The 15,266-nt window shown below is 31.9% G+C and overlaps 1 protein-coding gene across 1 annotated transcript; it reads right to left on the bottom strand.

Annotated features, from left to right (window-relative positions):
- Window positions 1-344: 344 nt before the first annotated feature.
- Window positions 345-13,692, bottom strand: LOC127708230 (uncharacterized). The gene is made up of 5 exons (XM_052213073.1): window positions 13,562-13,692; window positions 10,961-11,131; window positions 7,208-7,483; window positions 6,141-6,233; window positions 345-355 (listed from the first exon to the last, which is right to left on the bottom strand). The coding sequence occupies exons 1-5, from the start codon at window positions 13,656-13,658 to the stop codon at window positions 345-347; spliced, it is 648 nt and encodes a 215-aa protein (XP_052069033.1). The 5' UTR covers window positions 13,659-13,692.
- Between the last annotated feature and the right edge of the window lie 1,574 nt (window positions 13,693-15,266).

The raw sequence follows: 15,266 nt of genomic DNA, 5'->3' as shown, positions 1-15,266 counted from the left end.
GTCATAAACAGCACTAAGACTTCCTCAACTTTCATCATAGATGAGACAAAAATACATTTTTAGACACTTTAAAAAATTAAAAATCTTTCACACTAATTCTCATAATAGCATGATCATTTAAACAATGAATGCATTTTCCTATTGAATAGACTTTAAAAAAAAAAAAAAAAAAAATAGTCATCATTAATTTTGTTTTTGTACATTTAATGTACTTTATCAATTCTGAAGCTTTAAATCAAATCAATGATGCGCGAAATTGAATCTTGTAACGATTAAAAATAATAGAAAAAAAAATATTGAAATTGACTCTTGAAACAGTTTTACTTTTTAATTATAAAAATCTACTATAATGATTCTGAAAATTTTCAAATATTATTAATATTGATAAAAATTGTAATGCACTATGCTTTAATGTTCAAACATTCTTATGTTTTTTTAAGTTAGAAAGATTTTCATAATTTGTAAAATCATGATTTAAACATAAAATGTAATGACAATGTTACAACTAGAATAAAACAAATTGCTTTTGTATTTTTTAAGAAAAACACAATAAAATAAAATAATAAAACCTAAAAGCTCTTGACAAACAAACTAGTAATATTAAAGCATGTGATATCAATGGTAGCAAATAAAGAGAACAAATGCTGATTTCTTCCTCAATAAGAAAGAAAAGTTCTACTAAGAAAGTCATAAACTTCTTCCATATTTCTTCACTGACACAAGGATTTGTGTAATCCCTTACCAGATCTTCTAGTCCAATTAGAAGTGTCTGGATACAAAGTCTCTCACCCTTTTCTTTGCAAACATCTTTCTAAAATGCAAAAAAAAAGTGAAAATGTGGTAAGATGTTTACATAAATACTATAAATGGAAAAGTGTTTAATGTAATTTGTGTTTAACTAGATATCTGTACATATCAATGAGGTATAAGTGTCTACTTTGAGTTTAACTAGATATCTGTACATATCACTGAGGTATAAGTGTCTACTTTGAGTTTAACTAGAGATCCGTACATATCACTGAGGTATGAGTGTCTACTTTGTGTTTAACTAGAGATCTGTACATATCACTGAGGTATTAGTGTCTACTTTGTGTTTAACTAGAAATCTGTACATATCACTGATGCATAAGTGTCTACTTTGTGTTTAACTAGAGATCTGTATATATCACTGATGTATAAGTGTCTACTTTGTGTTTAACTAGAGATCTGTACATATCACTGAGGTATAACTGTCTACTTTGTGTTTAACTAGATATCTGTACATACCACTGAGGTATAACTGTCTACTTTGAGTTTAACTAGAGATCCGTACATATCACTGATGTATAAGTGTCTACTTTGTGTTTAACTAGAGATCTGTACATATCACTGAGGTATGAGTGTCTACTTTGTGTTTAACTAGAAATCTGTAGAGGTATTAGTGTCTACTTTGTGTTTAACTAGAAATCTGTACATATCACTAAGGTATGAGTGTCTACTTTGTGTTTAACTAGAGATCTGTACATATCACTGAGGTATAAGGGTCTACTTTGTGTTTAACTAGAGATCTGTACATATCACTGAGGTATAAAAGTCTACTTTGTGTTTAACTAGAGATCTCGGTACATATCACTGAGGTATGAGTGTCTACTTTGTGTTAAACTAGAAATCTGTACATATCACAGAGGTGTAAGTGTCTACTTTGTGTTTAACTAGAAATCTGTACATATCACTGAGGTATTAGTGTCTACTTTGTGTTTAACTAGAGATCTGTACATTTCACTGAGGTATAAGTGTTTACTTTGTGTTTAACTAGAGATCTATTCATATCACTGAGGTATAACTGTCTACTTTGTGTTTAACAAGAAATCTGTATATATCACTGAGGTATGAGTGTCTACTTTGTGTTTAACTAGAGATCTGAACATATCACTGAGGTATCAGTGTTTACTTTTTGTTTAACTTGAGATCTATACATATCACTGTGGTATAAATGTCTACTTTATATTTAACTAGAGATCTGTACATATCACTGATGTATGAGTGTCTACTTTGTGTTTAAGTAGAGATTTGTACATATCATTGAGGTATAAGTGTCTACTTTGTGTTTAACTAAAGATCTGTACATATCACTGATGTATAAGTGTCTACTTTGTGTTTAACTAGAGATCTGTACATATCACTGAGGTATAAGTGTCTACTTTGTGTTTAACTAGAAATCTGTAGAAGTATGAGTGTCTACTTTGTGTTTTACTAGAGATCTGTACACATCACTGAGGTTTGAGTGTCTACTTTGTGTTTAACTAGAGATCTGTATTTATCACTGAGGTATGAGTGTCTACTTTGTGTTTAACTAGAAATCTGTATATATCACTGAGGTATTAGTGTCTACTTTGTGTTTAACTAGAGATCTGTACATATCACTGAGGTATTAGTGTCTACTTTGTGTTTAACTAGAGATCTGTTCATATCACTGAGGTATAAGTGTCTACTTTGTGTTTAACTAGAGATCTGTAGAAGTATGAGTGTACTTTGTGTTTAACTAGAGATCTGTACATATCACTGAGGTATAAGTGTCTACTTTGTGTTTAACTAGAGATCTGTACATATCACTGAGGTATAAGTGTCTACTTTGTGTTTAACTAGAGATCTGTACATATCACTGAGGTATAAGTGTCTACTTTGTGTTTAACTAGAGATCTGTACATATCACTGAGGTATAAGTGTCTACTTTGTGTTTAACTAGAAATCTGTACATATCACTGAGGTATTAGTGTCTACTTTGTGTTTAACTAGCGATCTGTACATATCACTGAGGTATAAGTGTCTACTTTGTGTTTTACTAGAGATCTGTTCATATCACTGATGTATAAGTGTCTACTTTGTGTTTAACTAGAGATCTGTAGAAATATGAGTGTCTACTTTGTGTTTAACTAGAGATCTGTACACATCACTGAGGTATGAGTGTCTACTTTGTGTTTAACTAGAGATCTGTATATATCACTGAGGTATGAGTGTCTACTTTGTGTTTAACTAGAAATCTGTACATATCACTGAGGTATTAGTGTCTACTTTTTGTTTAACTAGAGATCTGTACATATCACTGAGGTATAAGTGTCTACTTTGTGTTTTACTAGAGATCTGTACATATCACTGAGGTATAAGTGTCTACTTTGTGTTTAACTAGAGATCTGTACACATCACTAAGGTATGAGTGTCTACTTTGTGTTTAACTAGAGATCTGTATATATCACTGAGGTATGAGTGTCTTCTTTGTGTGTGTTTAACTAGAGATCTGTACATATCACTGAGGTATGAGTGTCTACTTTGTGTTTAACTAGAGATCTGTACATATCACTGAGGTATGAGTGTCTACTTTGTTGCCTTGATGATCACATTTAAAACAAGTTTAGTTTCAATAGGCGGAGTTGTTTCAAAAACAATTTTAAATGTATTTTTTTTTTAATTTTGTAGATGATTACTAATTTCTTTATTTTTCTAATTTCAGCCTGTGTCACCCCAGGGTAATTTTTCTAAAATTAACCCCCCCCCCCCCCCCCCCCCCCCACCTGTTTGGAAAATTGAACCCCCTTATTTATTCAATCAAAAAACTAATTAGAACATAACATAATGGTATAAGTTGTTTTAAAATGCTGCTATAACTTGATAATCTGATATCTGATGGGGGGTTCAATTTTCCATGGCTAAGTAAAAATGTTTCAACATCATTTCTAATATGTTTATTCATACCAAGTATTCATTAATGCATTATTTCTATGTAACATAGCTTGAACAGCTATGACAATTTAAAAATCTGAGGTCTATTAGGGGGGGCAGTTTTCCATGGTAGGGGGTAAAAAAATTTTAAAATATTTTCTAACATGTTTTATTCCAACCAAGTACTTATTAATGCATTCTAACTATATAACATAGCTGGAATAAATATAAATTTGAAAATCTGAGATCTATACAGGGGGATTCAGTTTTCCATTGAAGGGGGTTCAATTTTCCATGGCTGAGTACAAATGTTTAAAAATATTTTCTAAAATATATAAGTACTTGGTAGGAATAAAACATGTTAGAAAATATTTTTCAAACATTTTTACTCAGCCATGGAAAATTGAACCCCTTAATTTCCATTGAAAACTGACCCCCCCCCCCCCCCCCCCCACGCAAGAATTCAGAATTTCAAATTGTCATAGCTATTCCAGGTGTGTTACATTGTAATAATGCGTTAATAAGTAATTGGTAGGAATAAAACATGTTAGATAAATGTGGATAGTGGACACATGTGGACACAGATGATGCCCCCGCTTGCATATCATATAGTTATAAAGGGACATAACTGAACGGTAAAAGTGACGCTTCCCAAATTTGAACTTGATCTGAGTTTTGTGGTAATAAGCACTGCGTGTAAGTTTTATAACATTTGGTTGAGACAAACTAAAGTTAGAGAACGAAAACGAAAAATTCAGCAATTTTTATGTTTATGAAGGGACATAACTCAAGAATGGTAAAAGTATTGCCACCAAATTTCGTACTTAATCCGTATTATGTAGTAATAAGCATTGTGTATAAGTTTCATAACATTTGGTTAAGGCAAACTAAAGTTAGAAAACAGACACAAAAAAATTGTACTTGATCTTAGTTTTGTGGTAATGAATATTGTGTATAGGTTTCATAATGTTTGGTTGGGGCAAACTTAAGTTACAGAATGGAAACTAAAAATTTTGCAATCGTTCGATTTATAAAGGGGCATAACTCAATAATGGTTAAAGTGACACTACCCAAATTCAACTTGATCTGTGTTTTATCAGTGGAAGTCAAAATTAAACATTGCATTGTATAAAGCATTGATTGTAGTTGAATCAACTATAATCATGGAAAAAGAAAGATAACTCCAATTTAAAAAATAACTTGATATTTAGAAGAAAATAAAAATTTAGCAATTTTTCCATTTCTAAAGGGGCATAACTCTAGAACGGTTAAAGTGACGCCACCAAAATTCAAACTTGATCTGTGTTTTGTGATAATAAGCATTGTGTATAAGTTTCATAACATTTGGTTGAGGCAAACTAAAGTTAGAGAACGGAAACCAATTTTGGGACGTACGTACGTACGTACAGACAGACAAGGGTAAAACTTAATGCCCCCTCTGCTACGGCGGGGGCATAAAAATATTTTTAAACATTTATACTCAGCCATGGAAAATTGAACCCCCTACCATAAAAACTGAACCCCCCTAAAGACCTCAGATTTTCAAATTGTCATAGCTATTCCAGCTATGTTAAATAGTAATAATGCATTAATAAGTACTTGGTTGGAATAAAACATCTTAAAAAATATTTAAATTTTTTTTTATTTAGCCATAGAAAATTGAACCCCCCTCTACAGACCTCAGATTTTCAAATTGTTATAGCAATACAAACTACTTTATAGAGTTATAATGCTTATCCTAATGGACATTTGACATTCATTTAAAGGATATACAGGGGGTTCAATTTTCCATATGGGATTTTGATCCCAGACTGAAGTTCAATTTTCCATTGACCCCGGGTTCAAATTTCAGGGGGTTCAATTTTCCATATGACACTGGTCCAATAAATGGGGAATGTGTCCATGGAACACAGATGATGCCCCCCGCTTGCATAAAACGTTATAAAAAGACATAAATCAAGAACAGTAAAAGTGACGCTACCCAAATTTGTTCCTGATTTGAGTTTTGTGGTAATAAGCATTGTGTATAAGTTTCATAACATTTGGTTGAGGCAAACTTAAGTAAGAAAACGGAAACGAAAAATAAGGCAATTTTTTCATTTGTAAAGGGGCATAACTCTAGAACGGTAAAAGTGACGCCACCAAAATTCAATCTTAATCTGTGTTATGTGGTAATAAGCATTGTGTATAAGTTTCATAACATTTGTTTAAGGCAAACATTAACAAACCTGTGTCCATGGTGTAAGTGAATAATATAAAGACATAAATAACTACAGACAAGTTTTTATTGATATTTAATACGAAGATCTCCCACTTGTGTCATAATAGCCAGGGAAGCCATCGTCTTAGAGTTTTTTTTACCACAAAGTCCGACAGTTCAGGCCATCAGACCTAATTCAATTCAACCCCTGCTATGTTATGAAGATAAGAAACTAACAAAATACTGCAGAATTCTGCACCAAGTAATATATCTCTGCCAGTCAATACATCTTTCAAGATAATCTTTAAAATGTTCAAGTATTCCTCTTTGGAACATTCTGAAATTATCATCATAAAGTCAAATACATAAAATAATATGGCTCTGGTGTCAGTTATTTAGTCTATACTTTAAGCTAGTCCCCATCGTTAAAGACCTTATTGTGACCTTTAGGGTTCATGTTGCTTAGTCTTTAGTTTTCTATCTCTTGTTTTATATAGTGTTGTTTGTCTTTTGGTAATTCTTTTTATGCCATGACGTTGTCATTTTGTCATCGACTTACGAGTTTGGTAACTTCCACCACTCTTTTAATTGTCTTTTTTGTAAACTATTTATGATTTATTTTGGTCTTATTGATGTTTACCCAAATCTCTTTTTAGATCAGGTTTCATTCTTAATTCTAAAAGGCTGCAAAAATATAAAAAATCTATAAGTATGCATCAAGGAACATTATGTTTCAAAATATCTTATCAAAATCTTCCATACATATTTTTGGTATGTTTTAGCTCACCCCTAATTTATTGCTTATATCTAAATTGTAAATGAAGTGTTAACATTCATCTTTATAAATATGGAATAAAAGGAAATATTATCTGACCCATCAATGGTCAACAATAGTTATAAGGAAACATCTGTAAGTTTTTTTTCCTGAATTCTCTTAGGTTACTATGTTTTACTTGAATACATTATAAATTTATTGCTATTTTCTCCAATTTTGCTTTGATTTCTTTTTTGGTGATAATTTTTATATCACATTACTTCAGTGATGTGGGTTTTTTTCATTTGTCAAGTAGAAAGAGAATGCATGACATCAAAAGTCTACTCCATTGATGTTGCCTAGGAAAACGGTAATAAACAGATTATTAATGGTCTTTCAAACTGAAGGATGTTTCTCAGCTACATCTCACCTCACGGCTGTCTCCCGTCAGAGAAATTGTAGCTGAGAAACACCTTTTAGTTTGATATACCATCGATAATCTATAAATAAATATAATTTCACATATAACTTTATTGTTACAATTATTAATAGCAAACCTTGATTTCTGTAAGCTTTGAAAAGTACCCTGACTTCTGATGGCTTGTGACATGATAAAAACTTATTTACTCGTATCTGTCTTTGTAACCTGTGACTTAATATTTCTACATTAATATGTCTATGTACTACATTCTTCAAAGAACTTAAATCAACACTAATCTGTCTGTGTGGTGTGGATGCCTTTGTTGGTGATTCATCGGAGCTGATGTTGCTAACACTTATATGACCATGATCTAAGTCTTTTTCTGCCCTCTGGTCATTGCTATGTTGTCTATCTATAAAATATAAAACAAGGATTTGTGCCCATAGGATACCATGCCCACCAAAATTATCATATCAGTGCACTTATAAAATTCAATCGAAACCCTTATTTGGCATAAACAATGTATTTCTAAAAGTTCACACCATAATGTAGTAAGTGTACATGTGTTCTAAGTTTCAAACTGATGTGACCACAACTTTAAGGTAAAATAAGTTGTAACCCTTACACCACATTCTTCATGAGCCTGCCAGGAGCCTGTTATCCTGTGGGTGGTTGTTTGACATCATTTCTGTTTAGCAATAGCATAAATAATGATACATGTAAATCAGGCATTTGGTTTTCTCTTTTGAATTGTTTCACATTTCATCATCCCTGGAGTCTCATATGGCTATACTATACAGTACGTGTTTGTCTCATATGGCTATACTATACAGTATGTGTTTTACTCATTGTTCAGGGTTGTATACTGACCTGTAGTTGTTCACATTATTAATATTTGGTCTCTGATGAAAATTTGTCTCATTGGCAATCATACCACCTCTCCTTATCTTTATATTGCATCTAATGACATTTCTATTATTGATTATTGAAAGTGTCATAATTATATACATAGTAAAACACATAGGGCAACCCTTAAAAAATTCTTTGTTTGATGTTGCCTACCCATGCCTTGTAGGGTTGGGTAGGTAGGTAGGGATTTTTTTGCCAACGATATAAGTTACATGTTTAAACAAGAAAACAACGTTAGAGCAGGAAAATATCTTTAAAAAAAATCATTGAAATGATTTGTGTTATAAAATTGTTCATGTAGGCTGCTTTTAAGGTGGGTAGGTAGGCAACATCAAACAATCTAAATTTTATTTTTGTCCTAGGGTCAATGTTCTTCTTTTCGGTCTGCAAGGTGCTATCTGCAATCAAAAGAGTGTGGCATCAACACCTTGTTAATTAAATTCATAAAATAATGACAAATTTTATGCAAAGTGCTGATATGAAAAGTGTTACCAATATTCTAACTTAAATTAAAAGAACACTGTTTTTTTTTTATAATTTTCAAAGGAGATACATTTTTGTACTGAAGCAACAATTAAAGAGTAGGGTCATGGAGGTCCAAATTCGACCCTTAAAATTTGAATTTGTAATACTGTATCTTATTTTAAATCCAATATCTATGATCTAGTGGATATAGAAATATATGCATATCTAAATAAACTAAAAGTTTTTGTGTTTGTAATTGACCCCAAAAAAAAATAGGCATCTTCCCATTCCCTATATCTTCTATTTATATAAGTTTCATTCCAATCAAGTAAGGAAACTCCAAATTACCATCCTGAATCCTGATTTTTTTTTCCAAAAGTAACAGTGTTCTTGACCTTTGAACTATTGACCCCAAAATTAATAGGAATCTCCTCCTTTCATATATCTTCAATATGTGTAAGTTTAAATCTAATCAAGCAAGGGAAACTCATATTTCCATCAGGAAACCATTTTTTCATTATTTTTTTTTTATTTTCGAAAACAGTGATCTTGTCCTTTGATCTATTGAACAAAAAAACAATAGGCTTCTTTTCGTTCCCTTGATCTTCTATTTTATCTTCTATCTCAATACTCAAGTTATAATCTATAACCATTTGTTTTCAAACACACACAATCTAATCTCCAGGATTTTTTTGGGAGGAGCAAAAAATTAAATAAGTCCATTTATGAAAAAAAAAGATACCGACAAATGGAGAAAAAAAAACAGGCTTTTTCCTGATCATGAAGAAGCTTTTATTCAAGTTTTATAAAAAAAAATTCATGAAGGTTTGTCAAAGTAATTGTTGTTTAAAAACTGTAACTCAGACTGTATCTTAAGATTAACTGCAAAATATTTAAGTCCCTATCTGTATAGAACCACTAATTCAGGCCTGGTCTGAAAGAGCATACAAGAAAGTGGTTCATATTTTAAACAAAACAGTTCCTAGTCATAGCTGTAGCTTTGTCAATAAGTAAAATGTTTGGGTAAGTTTGGTATAAAATGAAAGCTTAAAGACTTTGACTCACTGTAGAAACCTTGATGAAAGCTTGTTATAATAACAACAAAAATATAAAATTAATAAAGGAGGGCATATGCGCCCTGGGTTGACTTCGATTTGATAAACACGGGTTTCTCGTGTCAGTAGAGTTTAAATCGAACGGGCAGAGTTTCTCTAAAACGTCATCAAATTAACCTTTTGACCCGAATCGAGTTCTACCTACCTCGTAGGCAGGTTTCGTTGAGTAGAGTAAAAAAACAAAATGGAAGAACAAGTGAAGTAAGTAAAAACTGAAAAAAAAATATCTTCAAATTTAAGCTACTTGTATCTTACACTGGGTAACAAATGGCAAAAATAACAACTTTATAAAACCAAAATATAAAAAAAGCAGCTCAGTTAATAATTGATTCAATACAAAATGAAAATGTTTTCATCTATTTGGTACGATTTGATAAAGCAGTGGCTATTTTGCCCCTGCCGGCAAACTAGAAAATATGCTATTTTGCTGTCTCTGAGAAAAGCCGGCAAAATAGCATATTTATATAGCAATGGCATTATCGTGGACTTGTTTATTGAAGAGGGAATTTTAATATTTTTCAACAGTACTATTAAAAAATCCTATGTAATGCTCCATTTTGAAGGGTTTGAAGAGTTTATAGATATAAGAAGATGTGGTATGAGTGCCAATGAGACAACTCTCCATCCAAGTCAAAATTTATAAAAGTAAATCTACTTGTAAGTTAATGGTCGATATAACTGTCTAGTGCGCTTGGGCAGTTACGTAAAAAGTTTTACCCGAGTAACCCAAAGTTAATCAAATCTAAGTCGACCCTGATGTTCAGATCAGAAGTACCTGTTTTTGTACTACCAACTTTCCGGGAACCATATGCTCTAATATGCAATTAAAGGTATATTGAATTTTTTAGCACAAGTCAGTATAAGGTATAGTTTTGACATGAAATGACTGTCACTTTGTCTGAACTTAAGACAAAACAGCTATGACTGCTTGAAATTGCATAATTTAACGTAGAAAGCAATGGAGTTATGAATTAGTGGTTTTATTCCTTAATCAGTAAAATAATGTAACAAAAAATTGAAAAAAACAGTGTTCAAAAACTTAGCTCTGGATGTTTTCTCTTGACCATTTAAGAGATTTTTTTACAGTTTCCTATTACATATGAAGGTTTGACAAGTTATTGATGTCTAAAGATACTTTACTACTGAATGAACCTAAGAGTGGGGTCTGTCGGGGTACAATAGTTCAGTACATACGTTTATTTGCCTAAAAATCACACTTTTGCTCGAAGAATCACTTTGGAATATCTTCGTGTATATATTAAAAGATATCATATTACAACTTCATAGTGTTCTCACCAAAAATCACCAGCAATCACTTGGTTTCACCCCAGTGATATACTTAACACCAAAAAGAGAGATGTTTTACTGAGTCATCTTGTGTTTACTGTAATGTTACTTACTGCTTTGAACATGCTTTTCTGGAATATCTTGATTTTTTCTGATATTTCTATTTATACAATTATCATTTGTGTTCTCAAAGAGATTTCTGTCGACTCTAATGACCAGGTCATTGATGTTATTGTTGTCATCATCAGACTCTTTTAACGCAACAGTGCGACTAGATCTTGATGCTATAAATAGACATATTTAGATTTCATTGTATGGTTTATACTATGACTTTGCAAAATACAGTGAAAGTAACTTTTTTAATAATAGAAAGCAATTTTAGTTTCCTTCTTTAATTAACTCACATTTGCTTACAGATTTTAAATAAGAAGATACATGTGGTATGATTGCCAATGAGACAACTATCCATCATATAACAGAGATGTTAGCAACTACAGCTAGGTCACTGTATGGCCTTCAACAATGAGCAAAACCAATACCAAATAAAAAGCTTTAAATAGCCTCGGCATGAAAATATGTAAAAAAAAATTCAAACAAGAAAACCAACAACCTGATTTAAGTGCATGTTATTTAATCTAAATAAACTGCTTCGCTGAGCGCAGCTGGATACGCCCGCAAAGGTCCAACCCTGAACAGTTGGGACAAAAATGGACACAATATTCAAGCTTGATACAGGTCTGAATTTGGATTGTATTAAATATTTAACATATTATAGGTTTCTGAATAAATGTAGTCAAAGAACTTGAAATTGGTTATATGAATTGAATTTACATTCAATTAAAGATTTCTTGCTGTTGTGCATTACACTTTGCTGTTGCGCAATACTTAGTAAATCTGTTGTCAGACTATAAACAATTAAAGTTCAATTAATTCTCAATGTCATATTAAAAATTTATGAAAATGTAAAGGGAGCTTACATCAATAGATATAAATAATTCACCAAAGTTTCATGAGAATTTCTGACAGCATTTTTGAGTTATTGTCCAAAAACTGGAAAATCACCCCTTTTTTAATGAATAAAACCCCATAACTCAGAAATGTAAAATGTAAAATTTATAAAATTTTAAACGGAGCTTACATCAATAGATATAAACAATTCACCAAAGTTTCATAAGAACTGCTGAAAGCATTTTTGATTTTTTGTCTGAAAACTAGAAAATCCCCCTTTTTTTAATGAATAAAACCCCATAACTTGGAAATGTAAAATCTAAAATATTTAAAAATCAAAAGGGAACTCATGTCAATAGATATAAACAATTCACCACAATTTCTTGCAAGTTGGTGAAAGCATTCTCGAGTTATTGTCAGAAAACTGGAAAATCCCCCTTTTTTTAATGAATAAAACCCAATAACTCGGAAACATAAAATCTTAAATTTATAAAAAACGAAAGGGAGCTCATGTCAATAGATATAAACAATTCACCAAAGTTTTATGCAAATTGGTTAAAGCATTTTTGAGTTAATGACCGACATGTTGACGACGGACGGACGGACAGACGGACGGACGGACAGACGGACGGACGGACAGACGGACGGACAACGGTATACCATAATACGTCCCGTAAACGGACGTATAAAAACACTTTTATTTTTTAAGTTTTTGCATTTAACAATGCATTTTAATGAAAATAAAATTCATGAGTTAGTAAGATTATTCCTTCTCAAATCTTGTATTGGATGAATTCAAGAAATATTATATATATCCATTGTAGTTTTAGTTAACCAAATAATTCATGAAAATTGCTACCTTCTGAATACCACGACCACAAAAGTTATTGTGTCTTACAGTGGTTTTCCCCATGTTTATCTCCAGGATGAAATTTGTCCGATGAATAATATAAAAGCTAACAGTTACAGTAATAACCATTCTTGAAACTTGTCTGTAAAATTCAAATGTTCACATGGAAAAGTTTAATTTAAGGTATCTTTACCTTAGAATATGAGAGTTCCACCTAGGCTTATCTTTACCTTAGAATATGAGAGTTCCACCTAGGCTTATCTTTACCTTAGAATATGAGAGTTCCACCTAGGCTTATCTTTACTTTAGAATATGAGAGTTCCACCTAGGCTTATCTTTACCTTAGAATATGAGAGTTCCACCTAGGCTTATCTTTACCTTAGATTATGAGAGTTCCACCTAGGCTTATCTTTACCTTAGATTATGAGAGTTCCACTTAGGCTTATCAATACCTTAGAATATGAGAGTTCCACCTAGGCTTATCTTTACCTTAGAATATGAGAGTTCCACAGAGGTTGACTTAACAAAATTTAAAAGTATGGCCAATATTGCCAGTTAGAGCGTAAATTTACTGGCCCAACTCAAATAAAAATTGCCCTAATAATACTATCTAAGTGAAAATAGAGTCAAATGTAATGGCCAATGGGGCCAGTAGTCTTTATGTTCAACTGGCCCATCGAAATTCTACTGGCCTTGGGCCAGTGCTTAAGTCGATCCCTGGTTCCACTTAGGCTTATCTTTACCTTAGAATATGAGAGATCCACCTAGGCTATTAGGATTTAGTGTTATTAGATAGATTCAATATACTTTTTTATTTTCAATTTAAAGGGCTAAGAAAGTAGCCTTAACATTCTTTCTCCTTTAATAATCAAAGGGTTTAAACTTAAACTACATAGCTGAAGGCTTGATTTCTTACCAGGTATACGGTAGTATTCAATAGTTGGTCTTTTTTGTCGCTTTCCTTCTTTACATTCCATTTTCTGTAATATAAAAACAGGTTGTAGACAACACATTTTTTATTTGTATCAGAATTGCATTTGATTTCCCTACTGTTATCCACAGAAAAAAAATCATGAGGTGTCTAATCCACAGCCCCTATCTTCCCCTGGAATAGCCCTATGACAAACTGTCTTAGCCTCATTCTTTATGTGCCTGTCCCAAGTCAGGAGCCAGTAGTTCAGTGGTTGTCCTTGGTTCATGTCTTGTCATATTTGTTTTTTGTAAATTGTTTTGTTATAAATTAGGCCGTTAATTTTCTCAATTGAATTGTTTCATATACTTATTTTTAGACTCTATGCCATATAATTAACCTTTGAGGAATGCTGATGGTCAATGACCCAAATATACATAAATATAAATATACAGACAAGCACATGTAATAGATCTCATAATGAGAGTTTTCTGGGTCTGTTTGCTTTCATGTCATAGATAATATAAAATATGTAAAATCATGAAAATCCTTGTTTATACCCGTTGTATTAGAATATTTTTTGTTGGTCGTATCAGTCAACATAATGGTTAATCCAGGTGGCTCCCTTGTTTCATTTTTCAATGTATTAGCACATGCATGACCCATCTCCAGCTAAGGGATTAATGAAAGTCGCATGAATACGGATTCAAATGAGGTTGAATTATTGACTTGCAAGCCAATAATACATAGCTATATTTTTAAGTTTATTTTCTCAAAATTTAATCAAATTGACTGCTTATAGCAAAATCTGGTATCAAAATTCCACTTTTAAAAATGTTTGAAACAGAAAAAAACATATTTCAATTTTTTGTCTAAATTAGTGATTGAGTCCAGACACATTGTACTTTTTGACAAATTAGTTGTTTTTTTCAAATTTTTTTTTAAACTGAGCAATTATAATTGTATTAATCGCTATTTTGTGCATTTTTCCTTTGATCTTATTTTGTGATAATTTTTCATATTATGCTACTCGCTTGAGATGGAAAATTATCGTCAGAAACTAAGTCGCATGTGACGTAGTCAATGTAAACATGAACGACCTCATAGGCAAAATAGCAATAAACAGATTATCAATGGTCTTTCAAACTCAAGGATGTTTCTCATCCACATCTCATCTCAGGGCTTTCGCCCTACGATGAGATTGTAGCTGAGAAACACCCTCTCGTTTGAAAAACCATAGATAATCTATAACACCATTTTCAATATTAAAGTTCAAGAAAAAGTAATTGCAATGAAGTAGAATGCAGCAACTTATTAGACTGATTAAATATTGGAGGTTGCTGTTTAGATTTATTACCAAGAAAATTGACTAAAAACTTTCTTTTCTTCAACCAACCAGTTTTCATTTATGTTTATAAATCAGATTATCATAATCCTTATTCACAAATTTTAAACACTGACTTTGTCCGCGTGAAAATAAAGTTGTATTCAGCAACATCACTAGTCCAAATAATTATGACTTCTTAAAGGCTATTTGATTTTTTTTCGCTGTGACAGCATGGCGTCACAACAAAACAATAAAATAGCCTTTCAAGACATCATAATTATTTGGACTACATTTAATCACCAAATGAAATTGGGAATGGAAATGGGGAATATGTCAAAGAGACAACAACCTGACCAAAGAGCAGATAACAACCAATTTAAGGCC

This window comes from Mytilus californianus, unplaced genomic scaffold (genome assembly GCF_021869535.1).
Source record: "Mytilus californianus isolate M0D057914Y unplaced genomic scaffold, xbMytCali1.0.p SCAF_7, whole genome shotgun sequence".
In the NCBI taxonomy this organism is placed as follows: domain Eukaryota; kingdom Metazoa; phylum Mollusca; class Bivalvia; order Mytilida; family Mytilidae; genus Mytilus; species Mytilus californianus.
Note: the sequence above shows the minus strand (reverse complement) of the source record. Positions and strands in the feature narration are given on the sequence as shown.

Coding starts and splice junctions, on each gene's coding strand:
- LOC127708230 (XM_052213073.1), bottom strand. CDS start 13,658: ATGTGTTGTCTACAACCTGTTTTTATATTACAGAAAATGGAATGTAAA. Junction 7,484..10,960: donor AGAAAAGCATGTTCAAAGCA/GTAAGTAACATT, acceptor TATATTTTATAG/ATAGACAACATAGCAATGAC. Junction 6,234..7,207: donor CAAAGCTTACAGAAATCAAG/GTTTGCTATTAA, acceptor TGATAATTTCAG/AATGTTCCAAAGAGGAATAC.